This window comes from Sus scrofa, chromosome 6, assembly GCF_054392235.1.
Source record: "Sus scrofa isolate SSC_HxYL_T2T_F1_AM1 chromosome 6, Sscrofa_HxYL_maternal_Yorkshire_Landrace_v2.0, whole genome shotgun sequence".
Taxonomy (NCBI): Eukaryota; Metazoa; Chordata; class Mammalia; order Artiodactyla; family Suidae; genus Sus; species Sus scrofa.
Genome location: NC_139388.1, coordinates 53,384,354 through 53,403,371, shown reverse-complemented (window position 1 = coordinate 53,403,371; position 19,018 = coordinate 53,384,354). Strand labels below are relative to the sequence as shown.

At 55.6% G+C, this 19,018-nt stretch overlaps 1 protein-coding gene across 3 annotated transcripts; it reads left to right on the top strand.

The window, feature by feature from the left end:
• Position 1: 1 nt before the first annotated feature.
• TGFB1 (transforming growth factor beta 1) lies at positions 2 to 16,950 on the top strand. Of its 3 annotated transcripts, none has more exons than XM_021093503.2 (7): positions 2 to 1,266; positions 4,802 to 4,962; positions 6,450 to 6,567; positions 8,999 to 9,076; positions 9,261 to 9,411; positions 14,579 to 14,732; positions 15,653 to 16,950. In XM_021093503.2, the coding sequence occupies exons 1-7, from the start codon at positions 912 to 914 to the stop codon at positions 15,809 to 15,811; spliced, it is 1,176 nt and encodes a 391-aa protein (XP_020949162.1). In that variant the 5' UTR covers positions 2 to 911; the 3' UTR covers positions 15,812 to 16,950.
• The last annotated feature ends 2,068 nt before the right edge of the window (positions 16,951 to 19,018 follow it).

Sequence of the window (19,018 nt, the reverse complement as noted above, 5' to 3'; positions counted from 1 at the left end):
CCTGCAGCCGCCGCCGCCGCCCTTCGCGCCCGGCTTCGTCCCACCCCCCTCCTCCCGCCGCGGATCCACCAGACAGCTAGGCCCCCGGCCGGGGGCAGGGGGGACGCCCCCTCCGGGGCACCCCCCGGCTCGGAGCCGCCTGCGGGGCCAGCCTCAGCCAGAAGAGGAGGAAGAAGCCGCCGAGGAGCAGCCCGAGGCCCCAGGGTCTGAGGCGAGCCGCCGCCGCCCCCGCCGCCGCCGCCGCCGCCGCTGCGGGGAGGAGGGGGAGGAGGAGCGGGAGGAGGGACGAGCTGGTTGGGAGAAGAGGAAAAAAAGTTTTGAGACTTTTCCGCTGCCGCTGGGAGCCCGAGGCGCGGGGACCGCTTCGCGCAGCGCTGCCCCGCGAGGCAGGACTTGGGGACCCCAGACCGCACCCTACCACCGCCTCGGACGCTTGCTCCCTCCCGGCCCCCTGCGCGGCGTTCCCTAGGTGCCCCCATTCCGGACCTGCCGTCTGGAGCCGCAAACCCGACTCCCGCGAAGACTTGACCCCAAAGCTCGGGCGCACCCCCCTGCACACTTCCCCACTCTCAGCCTCTCTGCTGAGCCCCTGCGCATCCAAGGACCCTTCTCGGATCCGGGAGACGGAATCTGTCTCAGACCTGCCTCAGCTTTCCTATTCAAGACCACCCACCTCTGGTACCAGATCTCGCCCATCTCGGTTTTTTCCGTAGGATACCGAGAACCCACCCATCAGAGCCTCCCTTCCACCTCTGCTCCTCCGTTCTCCCTGAGAGCCTCAACTTCCCTCCCACCCCAGATCCTCCTACCTTTTCTGGGGAGACCCCTCAGCCCCTGTAGGGGCGGGGCCTCCCTCTTCCTACCCCAGCCGGCTCGCACTCTCGGCTGTGCCGGGGGGCGCCGCCTCCCCCATGCCGCCTTCGGGGCTGCGGCTCTTGCCGCTGCTGCTGCCGCTGCTGTGGCTGCTAGTGCTGACGCCTGGCCGGCCGGCCGCCGGACTGTCCACCTGCAAGACCATCGACATGGAGCTGGTGAAGCGGAAGCGCATCGAGGCCATTCGCGGCCAGATTCTGTCCAAGCTTCGGCTCGCCAGCCCCCCGAGCCAGGGGGACGTGCCGCCCGGCCCGCTGCCTGAGGCCGTACTGGCTCTTTACAACAGTACCCGCGACCGGGTAGCCGGGGAAAGTGTCGAACCGGAGCCCGAGCCAGAGGCGGACTACTACGCCAAGGAGGTCACCCGCGTGCTAATGGTGGAAAGCGGCAACCGTGAGCTCAGAAGGGCCGGGGATCCTGGAGGGGAGCCCCCAGGGGGCGCCGGAGTGCAGGGGTCACGGGGAGGAAATTACCCTAGAGGAAACTGGCCGGAGGAAGAGGACCCCGGGGGTGCCGGGAACGCGTTGGCGGGGGGGGGGTCCCAAAGAAGATAGGGCTGAGCTCCCTATGTCCCAGATACCTAGTCTTGAAGAGGAGATAGCGAAGTGGACCGCTTTTAGAGAGCGACAGGAACATGTGGGATCGTGGGGGGAGTCCATTAGAGGGAGAGAAGCGAAGCAGTTGCAGGGGGAGTAGAAAAGCACTTCCCCTTGCAGGGTGCAATAAAATGAGGGGTCGTGGGGTAGGGGCTGCAGAGAGGGAGCCTGATTCGGAAAAATCGAGGACCCCAGAATTTGGGAAAGGAGAGAGAGTGGGTAAGCGGACCCAGAGCTTAGGGGTCGTGTGGCAGGAAGATCCAAGAAAGACAGAAAAACTAGGTGAAACGAACCCCGGAGGTGCCAAAGAAGTGGAGAGTGGACCCACTTGCACAGGGCTAGAGGAGAGTACGAAGGATCTGGGGAGGGCTCAGAGAGAGAGGCGGGGAGGGGTGATACATGCGGGGAAAAAAGGGGGGCGCGATGTCGTAGGGTGGAGGAAGCTAGCGGGAAAGTAGACCCCAGTTGGAGTGCCAGGGATGCGCGGAGAGGCGCCCTGAGTATTTCGCACACGGACTTGAGAGAAGGAAGCCCGGCGGAGGAAGCGGGGCCCCAGGAAACCTAGAATACTGGGTCGTGGGAAGGGGTTTATAGAGCGGCGAGACAAGCGTGGGAAAGGTGGACCTGGGAGGAGGCAGAGGAGAGAAGGACCGTGCCATGCTGGGAGCAGCGAGCGACTCCCATGTCCCCGGGATGGAAGGCAGAAGGCTGAGTGAGCAGTCGAGCCATAGGGGGAGAGGTGGGTGGGTGCGACTCTACAAGATCGGGGTAAGAAAACCGAACTGGTATGGGTGAGGAAGCCCCACGTGGGTGCCACGCGCGGGGGGAGGAGCCTGCGCTTCCGGAAGGGGGCAGGAGGACTACGTAGAGCTAGACGCGGAGAGCCAGGACCCCAAACTCTTAGTTCCTCTCTGGGAGGCTGGGGAAACCCCAGTGTCCGGCCGCCTCGCCCTCCCTCCCCTCCCTTTCCTTCCCGTGCCTGGTGGCGGGGGGTGGGGGGGGGATCGCGCGCGGAGCCCGAGGCGAGACGAGACAGGTCCGGTCCCCGCCCTCGCGCCGGCGGCGCCTCCCGCCCTCTTCACCCCCAGCTCTGGGCGGGGCTACCGCTGGGCCGGCCCCTCGAGCACCCGCGCGGGGACCCAGGCGTCCCGCGTGGCCCGGAGGCTTGGGGGCGCCCCCTCCGCCTTCGCTTTCTTCCTTGGCCCGTGTAGTTGTGGGTCTCTGGCCCATTTGTGCGCCCAGTTGCGACTTCAGCCAAATGACGCCTCTACCTACTCGCATCTCTGTGTCACCTTTTCCGTCCTGGTCGCCTCACTTACGTTGTAGAGATTTTTTCAGCACTGACACCTTCAATCCCTTTATGCCTCCATCTGGTCTCTGAACTCTACGTCTCTCTTCCTGTGTGTCTCTATCGCCCATCTTTGCCTTTCCATCTCTCCCGTCGTGCTCTGTCACTGTCTGAATCTTCTAGTTTCTGCCTCGCCACCTCTTCTTTCTCTTTTTCTTCTCCATACCCCAATCTCCAGCTCTCCCCTCTGACCGTTCCTGGCCCTTCTATCTCTCTTCCTCCCTGTTTGTCTCCCCGCTTGTGCTCTACCCTCCCTTTGGGGTCTGCTGAGTAACCCCTGGGCCAAGATAGGGCTTATTTGGCGGGTGAGGGGGGGGGTGACTGGCCTGGCTAGACAAGGACTAGTAGGGGAAGGAGGCCCCCAGAAGGGGCTTCCTCTGTCCTTTCTCATCAGATGTCTCCAGCATGTCCCCCACCCCCCATGCACAGGCGGAAAGCAACTTCCCCAGTTGACCAGGCCTTCATGGCTGGCCTCCTCATTCCCAGCCCCCAACTTTTTCTAGATTAGAAGACACTCTTCCTAATTTTCTCTGTTCCCTTTCCTCTGCCCTTGAAGCCATTCCTACCTAGAATGAACTTTGCCATCTCTATCCAGCTGAGGGAGGAAGCAATTATTAGTAATAACAATAACAAGAGTAAGGTCATATTAGCAGGGAGGCAGCATAGTCTAGGGGTTAACAGAGTCTCTGGAATCAGACTGCCTGAGTTGGAATCTCCATTCTGCAGTTTCCTAGCTGTGTGGTCTTGGGGCAAGTTGCTTCATCTCTTTGTGCCTCAGTTTCCTCACCTATAAAATGGGTATAATAACAGTATCTTCGTCATGGGGTTGTTGAACACACACATTGGTGTGACCACAGTATGCAGTCTCTTTGCGACATGCTTTATCTGCCATCATCTCACTTATTTCACACTGTCATCCTGCAGTCAGTCCTTGCCTTACAGGGGAGAATCTGGCACAGAGAGAGGAGACCAAAGGTACACAGTGCTTCAGTTAGGAGAGCCTGGGTTGAGAAGCAGAGAACTTGATGTCAAGTTGATCTTTCCTAAAGAATAGGAAACTGGAGTTCCCGTCGTGGCACAGTGGTTAACGAATCTGACTAGGAACCATGAGGTTGCGGGTTCGGTCCCTGCCCTTGCTCAGTGGGTTAAGGATCCGGCGTTGCCGTGAGCTGTGGTGTAGGTTGCAGACGCGGCTCGGATCCTGCGTTGCTGTGGCTCTGGCGTAGGCCGGTGGCTACAGCTCCGATTCAACCCCTAGCCTGGGAACCTCCATATGCCGCGGGAACGGCCCAAGAAATAGCAACAACAACAACAACAAAAGACAAAAAAAAAAAAAAAAAAAAATGAATAGGAAACTGAGGCTCCAAGAGGGAATGTGACTTGCTCAAAGTCACAGAAGGCAGTAGAGGCACACAGTCTGATCCAAATGCCCTCAATCCCTATGCAATGTAACTTGCATTTGGGGAGTTCAGTGGCTTGGCAGTTTAAGAAACTGACTAGTAGCCATGAAGATGCGGGTTTGACCCCTGGCCTTGCTCAGTGGATTAAGGATCTGGCATTGCCACGATCTGCGGCTCCCTCTGGCATTGCTGTGGCTGTGGCGTAGACCGGCAGCTGCAGCTCTGATTCAACCCCTAGCCCAGGAACTTCTGACCCTAAGAAAGAAAAAGAGAGAAAAAAAACCCATAACTTGCATTGGCGGCTGTAAGTGCTGGGGAGGCCTGAGTAAGCAGAGCAGCCCCCACCCCGGTGCCAGCCTCGTACTGAGGGCACACTTCCTGCATGGTGGGAGGGGAAGGTGGATGAGACCTCGATTAAAGAGGAAGAAACAAACCCAGAGAGAAGCCCGGTGCCCAAGGTCGCACAGCTAAAAAGCGTCTGGTGGGGGGGCTCCAACCCAGTTCTGTCAGCCCTTAGACTTGGGGTGTGCCAACCCTCCTGTGCCTGTTAAGCCCTAACATCCCCCCTCTCCGCTCCTGCCTAGAAATCTATGATAAATTCAAGGGCACCCCCCACAGCTTATATATGCTGTTCAACACGTCGGAGCTCCGGGAAGCGGTGCCGGAACCTGTATTGCTCTCTCGGGCAGAGCTGCGCCTGCTGAGGCTCAAGTTAAAAGTGGAGCAGCACGTGGAGCTATACCAGGTGGGGGTCTGGGCCCCAAAGGTGGCCTGGGCTGGGGCAGTGCTGTGGTGGCTGGAAGGCTGGTGGCTACCGAGATCCACACAGATGGACCCCGAAGGATGGGGTGGTGGGCACAGACACAGTGCTTTCCGACACCTATAGCCTTTGGACGATAAACATTTAGAAGGCCTGAATCTTAGGAGTTGGACTCGAAGAACTCAGGACTCCTGAAAGTTGCAATCTCTGGAAAGGTTGGAGACTCAAAATGCTCTGTCCCACACAGCAGCCACTAGCCACGTATGGCCATTTAAGTTGTTCAAATGAAATGAAAGAGGGAGTTCCTGTTGTGGCTCAGCCGTAACAAACCTGACTAGTATCCATGAGGTTGCAGGTTTGATCCCTGGCCTCGCTCAGTGGGTTAAGGATCTAGCATTGCCGTGAGCTGTGGTGTAGGTCGCAGACGTGGCTCAGATCTGGCGATGCTGTGGTTGTGGGGTAGGCCAGCAGCTGCAGCTCTGATTAGACCCCTAGCCTGGGAGCTTCCATATGCTGCGGGTGCAGCCAAAAAAAAAAAAAAATTAAACGAGAGAAAAAATTCAGTTCCTCAGTCTCACTGACCGTATTTCAAGTGGCCCATAGTCACATGGGGTTAGTGGCTGCTATTTTGGACACCACAGATAAAGAACATTTCCATCAACACAGAAAGTTCTTTGGATAGCTCTGTTCTAGAAGATTTAGAGTCTCCAGGAAGATTGGGTCCTCCAGAAGGACTGGATTCTCTTGAAGGTCATGTGAGCCAGAATCCCTATCAGGTAGAATGTTCTATTCCATAGCAGGTGGTAGACTCTTTTCACAAGGAACTTTTAGTGTTAACTTCTTGGAGTCTAGAGAACCTGGCTTCGTGCTGCCGACTTCCAGGGGTCATTCCACAGGGAGGGCAGGCATCTGCAACATCTAGGTTGGTGACACGTCAGACTCCTGGGTTTGTAGAACTTTAGTCTCATAGAATTTCTCAGGCTGATTGAACAGGTAATTCCGGGGTGCTCCCCGAGGGCTGGAGTTATGGAATGACTTCTAACATAAGCCCCCAGAAACCCCTATAGACTTTTGGTGTTCGGGTGGCCAAATTTCCAGAACTGTATAGTTAATAACCCTCACGATGTCTGGAAGGAGAATCATAGCCTCGTGGGCTGTCCAGGCTGAAAGGGGCCTGGCATTTCACCAGTGGGGAAACCGAGGCCAAAGCGGGAGAGGGGTTTTCCAGGGCCATGCCTGAGGTCCAGGGTGGAGGCTGAGCTGCCCATGTGCCTTGACCCCAGCCTGGGGCTCTCCCTCCCCTGCGGGCTGCTCTGGGCCTGGGCAGTTACTGGGGGGCCTCTGTGTGGATGTCTTCGAGGGGGCTGTTGGAGGGCCGGTTTGGGGAGCGGGTGGAGGGAGGGCTGCAGTGGACATGGGGGTGAGTGGCGGCATCTACCCACTGTTTCCTCCCCAAATTCATCATCCTCCAGAAATACAGCAATGATTCCTGGCGCTACCTCAGCAACCGGCTGCTGGCCCCCAGTGACTCACCGGAGTGGCTGTCCTTTGATGTCACCGGAGTTGTGCGGCAGTGGCTGACCCGCAGAGGTGAGGACCGCTTGTCTGCCCCACCCCTATTTTGTAATAGCCTTGAGCCCATTGTTTGTCCTGGGATTGCCCTGCCTAGTACCCCCCACCCCATGTTGGTGCCAAAGAGCCCGGGCCTGGCCCTCTTCCCCAGACACTCAAACCTGAGTGATGAATGGTTAATCCGTTTCCTGAGCACCTGCCCTGTGCTGAGTGATGCTGCGGACACTGCAGTGACCCAAACCGCCCCATCCTTGCCCTCGTGGTAGGGTGAGGGGATTTGGGGAAAAAACCTAAAAAAGCTCCCTGGTGGCCTAGCTGTTAAGGATTCAGTGTTGTTGCTGCTGTGGTTCACGTTCAGTCCCTGGCCTGGGAACTTCTGCATGCTGTGGGTACGGTCCCAAAAAGTGAAAAATAAAAACCAGGTAGTAATGTCCCAGAGTTGGACAGGATTGGGATGGGGAGCTCAGAGGAGGGCCTCTGAGCCAGACCAGGAGGTCAGGGAGGGCTTCCTGGAGGAGGGGACATTGAAGTGGGTGTCTGGGGTTTGAGTGACCCAGCCTGGGGAGGAAGGAGGGACAAGAGTGATCAAGGCAGGAGTTCCCATTGTGGCTCAGTGGTGACAAACCCATCTAGTATCCATGAGGATGTGGGTTCGATCCCTGGCCTCGCTCAGTGGGTTAAGGATCTGGTGTTTCTGTGAGCTGTGGTGTAGATCACAGACATGGCTCAGATCCTGCATTGTTATGGCTCTGATGTAGGCTAGCAGCTGCGGCTCCAATTCGATCCCTAGCCTGAGAACCTCCATATGCCACAGGTGTGGCCCTGAAAAGAATAAAACAAAAACAGGAGTTCCCGTCGTGGCGCAGTGGTTAACGAATCCGACTAGGAACCATGAGGTTGCGGGTTCGGTCCCTGCCCTTGCTCAGTGGGTTAACGATCCGGCGTTGCCGTGAGCTGTGGTGTAGGTTGCAGACGCGGCTTGGATCCTGCGTTGCTGTGGCTCTGGCATAGGCCAGTGGCTACAGCTCCGATTGAACCCCTAGCCTGGGATCCTCCATATGTCGCGGGACCGGCCGAAAGAAATAGCAAAAAGACAAAAATAAATAAATAAATAAATAAATAAAATAAAACAAAAACAAACAAGAGTGTTTGAGGCAGAGGGAGAGGGTGTGCAGAGGCCTTGAGTCCAGGGAGAGCCTGACACGCCTGATCTGTCTGGAAGAGAACTGTGTCTGTCCCGTGCCGCCTGAGTCCACAGTGCTCAGGCCTCCCTTCCTAATCGCCCTTTCACTCATCCCTTCATTCAGTCAGTGCCAGCAGGTCCCTGCTCTGTGCCTGGCCCCGTGCTGGTGGTGTGGGGGTCACTCCGTCACCATCTCTAGGCTTGCCCTCATGGGACCCACAGCCACTTCTAGACACCTAGGAAGTCTTAGCAGAGCCCTGGCTGGCTGTGATGGCCCCAGTGATCAGGGCCAGGGGGAGGGAGGCTGTAAGTGCCGTGGGAGCCCAGAGTGGACACCCAGACCCATCCGGAGGGGTCCAGGAGGGCTTCCTGGGTGAGGAGGATTGTGTTGAGACTCATGGGAAAAGGGATGGTTTGACCAGATGAAAAGATGGCGGTGAGAGAGCAGGTGGGCACTGGGACGAATATCCTGGGCTGCTGGACAAAGGTCTTGGTCATTGCTGAATCCACAGCCCCCAACACTGTCTGGCACATAGTAGGAGCTTAGGAACGCGTTCACTCATTCATTCAAGAAACCTTTCTCGGAGTTCTCTTGTGGCTCAGCGGTTAAGGACCAGTGTTGTCACTGCTGTTGTGGTAGCTCTGGTTACTGCTTTGGCGTGGGTTCGAGCCCTGGTCAGCCCTGGAACAAGAGCCTGGGCGCTTGTGTCCCAGCCCCGCCTTTTCCCACCTGGGGTGAGTTACCCCCACTTTGTGGGCCTTGGCCTCCTCATCTGTCTGGTGGGGAGCTCTGGTGAAAATCAAAGGAAAGAATGCACACAGAGCATCTGGAACGGGATCTGGCACCCAGCACACTCAGTAGATGTTTGTTGTTGCGACTGTGGGCCAGCCGAGCAGGGAACAAGAAAACAAGGATTCCGCCCCCATGTATCCTGCTTGCCACAGAGAACAATGAGGGAAATAAATGGCCAAATACAAATATCAGAGAGGGTGAGTGCTGTGGAGAAAATCGATGCTGTCACCGCCTGGGAGGGGCTCCGGCCTAGATGGCCTCCTGGAGGAGGAGGCAGTTGAGCTGAGACCTGAAGGTGGAGGAGGCTGCAGGCTAAGAACTGGAGCAAGAGGATGCAGCGGGAAGGCAGACAGGGGAAGGGGCAGGAAGGAGCTCCCTGGCCGCCCACCCTGGAGAGTTGCTACTTCCTTCCACCTCCCCCAGGAGGAAGGAGCCGCCCCCTCACACTGGCTTCCCTCTTCCCACTCCCGCAGAGGCTATAGAGGGTTTTCGCCTCAGTGCCCACTGTTCCTGTGACAGCAAAGATAACACACTCCACGTGGAAATTAACGGTGAGGCCCGCCTCCCTGGCCCAGCCCTGTGCCCAGCAGTGACTCTGTGCGTGTGTGTGCACGCGCGTGCGCACGTGCGCGCGCGTGGGCGCGTTCTTCCCCTGCCCACCCCCTACTCATCCATCTGAGTGTGTGTGTGTATGTCTCCCCCAACCCTATCCGCTCCCTGACTCCTAAACCAAAGCAGGGTTCAATTCTGGCCGCCGGGGTGACCTGGCCACCATTCACGGCATGAACCGGCCCTTCCTGCTCCTCATGGCCACCCCGCTGGAGAGGGCCCAGCACCTGCACAGCTCCCGGCACCGCCGAGCCCTGGATACCAACTACTGCTTCAGGTGAACCTTGCAGCCTTCCGCTGAGGCCTTCCGGGCCCTCCTTAGCATCCGCTGAGCAGGCAGTGCAGGTTGGGTACGTGGCTCGGGGGACGATGTCCGAGGCCTAGGATGCTGGCGCGTGCAAACTAGGGGTCCTTGACTGTTGAGACCAGGTTGTGGCATCAGAGGATGTTGAACACTGAGACTGTGGGAATTCAGTATTGGAAGGTCACCATATTGAATTCCAGCTGCTGTTGGGAGCTTGGGGTTCTAGAAAGTTGGGATTCTAGGATGTTAGAATTTGGTGTTAGGAGTTCCCATCGTGGCTCAGTGGAAACAAACCCGACTAGCATCCATGATGATGCAGGTTCGATCCCTGGCCTTGCTCAGCGAGTTAAGGATCCAGCATTGCCATGAGCTGTGGTGTAGGTTGCAGAGGAGGCTCAGATCCCATGTTGCTGTGGCTGTGGTGTAGGCCTGTGGCTACAGTTCCGATTCAACCCCTAGCCTGGGAACCTCCATATGCTGTAGGTATGGCCCTAAAAAGACCAAAAAAAAAAAAAAAAATTGGTTTTAATTATTAAAATCTGAGAATGTTGGACTTCAGCAATGTTGGGATCCTAGAACTTGGGAATTCATAATTGGGAGATTGCCATGTTGAATTCCTATACCACTGACAGACTGGAGTCTTCCAATGTTGGCAGATTGAAGTCTTTGAATATTGGGCCCAGAAGAGAGGAACCCTGTGTTAAAATACTAGCATCCACAAATGTTGGAGTTGGAGAAGGCCTGAATATTGGTAATCTAGAATGTTGGGACTCAGCGCTGGAATCTTGTTAGAATCTTGGAAGGCAGGGATCTTAGAAAGTGGCAGCTTGGACCTCTTGAGTGGATGGGCTCAGAATTGTGGAATGTTGGAATGCAATTTTGAAATATTGGAATTCAAGAATGCCAAGATCCTCAAGAGCTAGAATGTGAGAATCCTAGAAAGTTGGAAAGCTGTTGGTGCGTCAGAATCTTGAAATGCTGGTGTACTGCAATCTAAGAAAGTTGAAAAGTTGTAGTCCTAGAATGTCAAAATTCAGAATTAGAATGTTGCCAATTCAGAATGATAACCTGACCTTGGCCTTCCCCTGCTTAATATTTTGATGAAGCCTTTGTGATTTGTTACATACAATTTTGCTTGAAAGTCAGCTCTGCTCCCAGTCTCCTTTACCACAAGATCCCACCCTCAGCCCAAGGACTCTGTGAATGAATGAATGGATTGAGGTTTTTTGGTTTTTTTTTTTTTTTTTTTTCCTTAGGACCACACCCGTGGCATATGGAAGTTCCCAGGCCAAGGGCCAAATCCGAGCTTCAGTTGCCAGCCTGCACCACAGCCACAGCAATGCTGGATCCCCAACCCACTGAGCAAGGCCAGGGATCAAACCCACACCCTCATGGATACTAGTTGAGTTCATTACCACTGAGCCATAATAGGAACTCCCCAAGCAGTTTTCTTTTGCTGTTGGGTCCTGGTGGCCTGGATGGCTGAGTGTCAAGGGCCCTGACCTCGTGTATCACAGGGCCTAGAAGGCAGCTGTCTACGAGCATACACTGAACCAGTTGGTTAGCGGTGCCTCAAGGTCACCTGGAGGGCTTTTTACATGTGACCTGCTGCCCCCTATCCCCACCCCCAGTTACAGATTCAGTGGGTCTGGGATGGGGCCTTAGAATTTTTGCGTTTCCCCAAAGTTCTCTGCTGCTGCTGCTCCAGGACTCCACATGGAGAAAAGCTGGATTGGATAATAGCATCACACTCTCTTGAAATAGCAGGACCTCAGAGCCCCACCTAGAGCTGGACCAGAAAGGAAAGATTATTCTGGACAGTGGTTCTTCCCCTCTTGTGAGTCCAGGACCCGCTTGAGAAGCTGAAAGCCAGGAACCTTTTCCCCCAAAATATGCCTCTACATACATATGTGCATATGGTTTGGGGATCTCAGGCCCCCTGAGCCCACACATGGACTTCCTGATGCCTCCTGGGTCTTTGACAACATCTTATTTGATCTATTATCCCCCAAATCTTTGTGCACCTGGGAAACTGAGGCCTAACCAGACTCGGAAGGGACCAGGCTGAGCTCACAGGAATCTCAGTTTCCTGACTTTCTTCTCAGGGCCCTGTGGCTCCTTCCCTGGGAGGTCCTGTGTATCACTTCCTCCCCTTCTGCTTGAGCTGGCCTGGTCACACTGGTCAGGTGAGGCCACAGACTCTGGGGTGGCAGAGTTAGCTGTGAACTGGCCCCAAGCTCCACCACGTACAGGCTACACGGGAGCAGACAACATTCCCCCTTCTCAGAGGCTCAGTTTCTTCATCTTTCAAATGAGAATAATAATAGCACCTGCCTTGTATGGCCTTGAAATTTGTTAAGTCTCAGTTGATTTTTAAATTTTCTTTTTTGGCTGCCCCATGGCGGAGTTCCCAGGCCAGGGATCAGATCTGAGCCTACGCCAGATCCTTAACCCGCTGTGCTGGACCAGGGCTCGGACCTGCTTCCCAGTGCTCCAGAGATGCTGCTGATCCCATTGCACCACTGTGGGAACTTCTCTACTGATTTTTTTTTTTTTCTTGTTAGCGCCACACCTGCGGCATATGGAGGTTCCCAGGCTAGGGATCAAATCAGAGCTACAGCTGCTGGCCTATTCCACAGCCACAGCAACACCAGATCCGAGCCGAGTCTGTGACCTACACCAGAGCTCATGGCAATGCCGGATCCTTAACCCACTGAGTGGGCCAGGGATCGAATCTGCAACCTCATGCTTACTAGTCAGATTCGTTTCCACTGTACCACAGTGGCAACTCTCCGTGTTGATTTTTGAGTTGGAAAATACTTGCACGTGGACCAAACCTAGAAAGGATACTTGAGAGACCCTTAGCTCTCTGAAGAGGCTTTTTTTTTTCTTTCCTGTGTCTGCAGCATGGCATGTGGAAATTCCTGGGCCAGAGACTGAACCCATGCCACAGCAGCAACCCCAGCTACTTCAGCGACAATGCTGGATCCTTAACAATCCAGTGTAGCACCAGGAAACTCCAATGTTAGGTTTTTAATAATCACTTTGGTAGTTCTCATTGTGGTTCAGGTGGTTAAGAACCCAATGCTGTCTCTGTGAGGATGCGGGTTCGATCCCAGGCCTTGCTCAGTGGATTAAAGATCTGGCATTGCTACAATCTGTGTCGTGGGTTGCAGATGCAGCTCTGATCTGGCATTGCTGTGACTGTGGTTTAGGTGGCAGCTGCAGCTCTGATTGAACCCCTAGCCTGGGAATTTCTTTATTTTTTTATTTTTTTATTTTTTTAAATTTTTTTTTGTCTTTTGTTGTTGTTGCTATTTCTTGGGCTGCTCCCTCGGCATATGGAGGTTCCCAGGCTAGGGGTTGAATCGGAGCTGTAGCCACCGGCCTACGCCAGAGCCACAGCAACGCGGGATCCGAGCCGCGTCTGCAACCTACACCACAGCTCACGGCAACGCCGGATCATTAACCCACTGAGCAAGGGCAGGGACCGAACCCGCAACCTCATGGTTCCTAGTCGGATTCGTTAACCACTGCGCCACGACGGGAACTCCCTAGCCTGGGAATTTCTATATGCCACAGGTGCGGCCTTAAAAAGACAAAAAAAGAAAAAAAAGGAATAAAACCAAAACACTTCGTAGGAGTTCCCTGGTGGCTCAGTGGGTTGAGGATCTGGCATTGTCATGCAGTGGCTCGGGTCACTCTTGTGGCACGGGTTCAGTCCCTGGCCTGGGAACTTCCATATGCCTCAGGTGCAGCCAAAAAAAAAAAAAAAAAAAAAAAAAGATTTGCCCTATTTCAAATGCAGATATTTTCAGATTTTTTTGCGTAACTGAAATGCCGTCATTACACTGAATGGAATTAACAATCATTTGGATTGGTGGGAGTTCCCTGGAGGCCTAGTGGTTAGAATTTGGCACTTTCACTGCCGTGACCCAGGTTCAGTCCCTGGTCAGGGAACTGAGATCCTGCAAGCCATGCAGCTCAGCCACAGTAAAAAACCAAACAACAAAAATCATTTGGGAGTTCCCATTGTGGCTCAGCGGGTTCTGAATTCAACTAGTATCGGTGAGGACGCGGGTTTAATCCCTGGCTTTGCTTAGTGGGTTAAGGATCTGGGATTGCCGTGAGCTCTGGTGTAGGTTGGTAGCTACAGCTCCGATTTGATCCCTAGCCTGAGAACTTCCATATGATGCAGTTGCGGCCTAAAAGAGCAAAATAAATAAATAATCCCCCCAAACAATCATTTGGACTGGTATTTTGGAAAGGATGGTCCAGGAAAAACTCTGAGGAGATGGCATTCATTTCTTTAACAGGTATTTATTGAGCACCTACTGCATGCCAGACAGTGGTCTAGGAATTAAGGCTCCCCGAGTGAAGGATCTTTGAGTATACGTATAAATTAGTGAAGAAACAGAACCCCAGTGGGTATCTGTGGGAACAGCAAGCCAGGCAGAGGGAACAGCAGGGCAGAGGCCCTAGACTGGGACTCTGAGGAGCAGTAAGGATGCTAGTGCGGCTGGAGGGGAGTGAAGGTGGGCGTGGAGAGGGAGTTGAGATTAGCCAGATCAGGAAGAGCCCTGTGGTCCTTGGGGAGGACTTGGGCGTTTGCGATGTTCAGGGCAGAGGATCGACTTAACAGTCTCTAGTACGTGGCTCCAGAAGCCAGGGATTTCTGTCTGTTTCATTTGCACCGGGTCCCCGGTAGACCCCAGCCCAGCACATGGTAGTAGTTTAATAAACATTTGTTGCACACAAAGAACATACCAGTACCCAGGGAGCTGCACTGAGTTTTTTTATGTTCCAGTGTGTGGATGTGCCGTGATTTACATACCCGTCTGCTGTGGACGGTCATTTGGCTTCATGCAGGCTTGTTTTGAGCCTTGTGTGCGAGATAGTTTATGATGATGCCCGCAGCGCAGTGTGGGACTGGAGGAGGCGCTCCATCAGTGTTAGTGACGACCATTACTGTTACTGCTCTTGCGGTTATTATCCCGGGGGTGCAAGGGAGACCGAGAGGCAGACCTAGATGGAAGCTGTGCTGGGGGGCCACTAGGGTGAACACACATGCACACTGGGGGCGGTGGGGCAGCTCCTCCCCTTCTTCTGACCTGGATTCCTCTCTACCTACCCCTCACAGCTCCACGGAGAAGAACTGCTGCGTGCGGCAGCTCTACATTGACTTCCGGAAGGACCTGGGCTGGAAGTGGATTCATGAACCCAAGGGCTACCATGCCAATTTCTGCCTGGGGCCCTGTCCCTACATCTGGAGCCTAGACACTCAGTACAGCAAGGTGCGTCTGGAGCCCAGGCTGGGGTGGGGCGGGGATGGGGGAAGCAGAACCTGAAGGAGGAGAGGGAGAGAGAGGGGTAAAATCAGAGATAAAGTGGCGAGATGGTAGTCAGAAATACAGACAGGGATGAGAGTTCCCTGGTGGCATAGCAGCTAAAGATCCGGCCTTGTCATTACTGTGGCTGGGGTCTTGCTGTGGCGAGGGTCTGATCTCTGGCCCAGAACTTCTGCATGCGGCAGGTGCGGCCAAAAACCAAACAAATAAAACAAAACAGAGACCGGGAGATTGGAAGGGGGATGTTTAAGCAATGAGAGAGAAGTCAGAGGCAGGATCTGAGCAAGGGGAGACAGATACCGGGAGACACCCCGCCCCCCAGATGAATAACTTGGGTGAGGGAGGAGGAGGTGGGGAGGATGCAAGGAGAAAGAGAAACAGAGACGGAATGAGAGAGAAAAAGGCAGGAGAGACAGAGGGAGAGAGAAATAAGATGGAAGGAGAAGAGTGCCCGTCGTGGCACAGTGTAAATGAATCCGACTAGGAACCATGAGGTTGCGGTTCGATCCCTGGCCTTGCTCAGTGGGTTAAGGATCTGGCGTTGCCTTGAGCTGTGGTGTAGGTCGCAGATGCGGCTCGGACCTGGCTTTGCTGTGGTGTGGGCCGGCAGCTGTAGCTCTGATTGGACCCCCTAGCCTGGGAACCTAACTTCCATATGCCGTGGGTGCGGCCCTGAAAAGCAAAATAAATAAATAGAAGATGAAGGCGAGACAGTGAGATACAAGCCAAGAGTGGACAACGGGGAGAGGCAAAGAGGAGAAGGAAACAGAATATGAGATGAGACAGGCAGAGATGGGGAGAGGCTGGCGCGGTGGGGATACCCTCCCCACGACCCCCGACCCTGACCCCGTCCACCTGCCCGGCAGGTCCTGGCTCTGTACAACCAGCACAACCCGGGCGCGTCGGCGGCGCCGTGCTGCGTGCCGCAGGCGCTGGAGCCACTGCCCATCGTGTACTACGTGGGCCGCAAGCCCAAGGTGGAGCAGCTGTCCAACATGATCGTGCGTTCCTGCAAGTGCAGCTGAGGCCCCGCCCCGCCCACAGCCCCGCCCACCCGGCAGGCCCGGCCCCACCCCCGCCCGCCTCACCGGGGCTGTATTTAAGGACATCGTGCCCCAAGCCCACTTGGGATCGATTAAAGGTGGAGAGAGGACTGGGTCTCCGTGTGTTGGGCACCTGACTGGGGTCTTCCTTCGGACGTTACCGGACCCCCACTCCCAGCCTCCGCCTGCCTCCGCCTGTGTCTGTCCACCATTCATTTGTTCCTCCTCCTCATGCAAACGCGTCCTGAGCAGGTACTCCTGGTGAACTCTACTTAGATTTACTTACTGAGCATCTTGGACCTTATCCTGAATGCCTTATATTAATTAACTCATTTAACCACCATAACAAAGCTAAAAGGGACTCTGATAACACCCACTTTAAAAAGGAAACGGAAGCTGGAGTTTCCATTGTGGCTCAGTGGTAACCTACCCGACTGGTATCCTTGAAGACACAGGTTCAATCCCTGGCCCTGTTCTGTAAGTTAAAGGTCCGGCTGTGCCGGGAGCTGTGGTATAGGCCGGCAGCTGCAGCTCCGATTTAACCCCTAGCCTGGGAACTTCCATATGTCTCAGGTGCGGCCCTAAAAAGACAAAAAGAAAGGAAAAGGAAGCCCATAGTGGTTAAGGGAATAATTCCTGCCCACCAAGAACCTGCTTTCGGCTTTCTGGTGGGGAGACAGACATAGCAAAGTTGTGTGAAAACAGGAAGGCAGTGTGGGTCAGAGAGGGCTTTGGGAGGTGGGAGGGCTTCTTGGAGGAGGTGGCACCTGGGCCTTGAAGGAAGCCAAGAAAGCAGCCTAGGGGAGCATGGGGGAGGGTGTTCATGGTAGGAGGACAAAAGCAAAGTCCTGGAAGTGAAGATGAATTTGGGGTGAGCTACACCGGCGGGAAAGAGGCCAGTGCGGTTGGAAGGGAGGGGCAAGGGGAAAAGTGTTGGGATCTGAGTCAGAAAGTAACACTCACAGGCCAGAGAGTAATAACAGTTCTGCAGGCTAGGTATGGAGCTACTAGCTCAAGGCATTCTTCCCACAGCCCAGCAGAGCAGAGGTTGTTAAACTATTGCCTGCAGGCACATTCTGACCCGCTGCCTGTTTCTGTAAATAAAGTTTTATTGGAGAACAGCTGTGCTCATTCCTTTACCTTCTGTACTCTCTGTGGCTGTTGCAGTGCTACAAGGGCAGAGAGGAGTAGAAACTGGATGCAAAATCAAAAATATTTACTATCTGGCCCTTGATAGAAAAAATCTGCCAACTCCTGCTATAGAGGTCATTTGCTGCCCTCTCCACAGACAGGAATACTGAGACGCAGAGAGGTTAAGTTCCTTGTCAAGGTCACACAGCTAGCAAGTGGCAGAGCTGGGATTAGAACCCAGGCGATTGGGAGTTGAGGGTCTATGCACATAATTTCTGCACTGGTCTTGCTTTCCAAACCACAACAGGCCTGTGGAAACCTGTGAGAACTTGAACTCTGAGGGAGGCAGGAGCCATGACAAGGTTCTGAACAGAAGGGGGACGTGATTTGATTTAGTCACTCAGAGCGTCCCTCGGGCTGATGGTTGAGAGTAGATTGAACAGGGCTGAGGGTGACCACAGGGAGACCAGTTGTCTAGGAGATAAAGGACAGCACCCCGAGCCAGGGTGAGTTTGCCTCTGCTGCATGTCCTTTCTTCCCATTTGCTGGGGTCTTGCTGCCGAAGTCTCTCCCACTTCCTCTTTCCCTGGCCTCTCAGTTTCCCCTCTTCCTCCCTGGTTTCAGTTGCCCCTCTCTCTCCCCTGCCCTTCCCAGGTCCAGGCCCTGACCTGCTTTGCCCAGCGATTGCCCTGGGGGAGGATGGCGTGAGTGTTGAGGTTCCTTTGCTGTGGGTGGCACTAGGGCTGGATGTGTGGGCCCTGCCCAGCCCAGCCCAGCCCAGCGGTGGAAATGTGGTTATTCCTTCTGCCCAGGTCTGGGAGCCACAGAGCGCTGGGGGTAAGGTGGGGGCCAGAGGAGTTCATTATCTAAGGACCTGCTGCCACTGTCACTGGCCTCTTGTGTGGAGATACTTGCAGGGAAACAGTGACATGAACTGTAGTCACTGCAGCTCTGTGAGAATGCGGGACAGATATACACACATGCCCCCATACAGAGAGAGGTTCAAATATGGACAGTGTCCCAGTGTCCCACGCAAATACAGTCACCTCTCAGCCACAGGGGATACAAATTCCTGTAGGACCTATGACACATGGACTGTGTCACCTGGCAGCGTGTGACACATGCCACCCCATTGTACATGCCTACAGCCCAGCCCTGGAGCTCCGCTGGGACACAACATAAGCAGAGACTTCAATAGGGACACAGCAAAACGCTGTCACATGGATACCTTCTGCAGGGTCACGGTGGCAACCACCATCCAGCAGACAGAGGTTCAGAGGCGGCGCGCACTCCTCTCGGCATCAGAGCCCCGTCAGGAAGTGAAACAGAGACTCAGACTAGGACCCACCAACAGTTGCACAAACATCCTCCGTGGGGTCACGGTCACAAACAGGCATTACCGTGTGCACGCACACGGCCTGACACGTCACAGCCCCACCCAGACACCCACCACACACGAAGACCTGACACGTCAGAATCGCACAGACGCCGGGCGGTGGTGCCCACTCGCTCTGACATCGGACAGCCGCACACGCTCGGGCCCGGGGAGCTCTAGGGACGGCAGCCGAGCCGTCATACCCAGACACGCTGTCACACCCCGGGTCCCAGACGGAGAGTCCCCCACGCCCAAACACAGCCCCGGGGCCGCGGCCCTCACACGCCCAGCCCGCGCCTCCGCGGAGGACAAGTCCCGGCCGCGCACCCGGCCGCGCTCTCCCGGCCGCCCGGCCCCGGCCCCGCCCCGGCCCCGCCCCGGCCACCTGCCCCGGCGCCGAGGGCAGGGCGAGCCGCGGGCTCAGCACCTTCCCCGCCGCCCGGGCCCCCGGGCCCCGCGAGGAGGCCGGGCCCCCAACCACCCGCAGGGGCGGGCCCGAGGGTGCGGGGCGCCCCGCTCCCCTCCCCCGCCTCTGCGGGCAGCAGTCCGGGCGAGGAGCGGGGCGGGAGCCTGGGTTCCGGCTGGAGCCCCAGCTTCCCGTCCGGCCCCCACGGGGCAGGAAGCAGGGCCTGGGGAGGCCAGCTCAGGCCTTCCTGCCCCCCTCCCCCGACGGGCCTGGGACG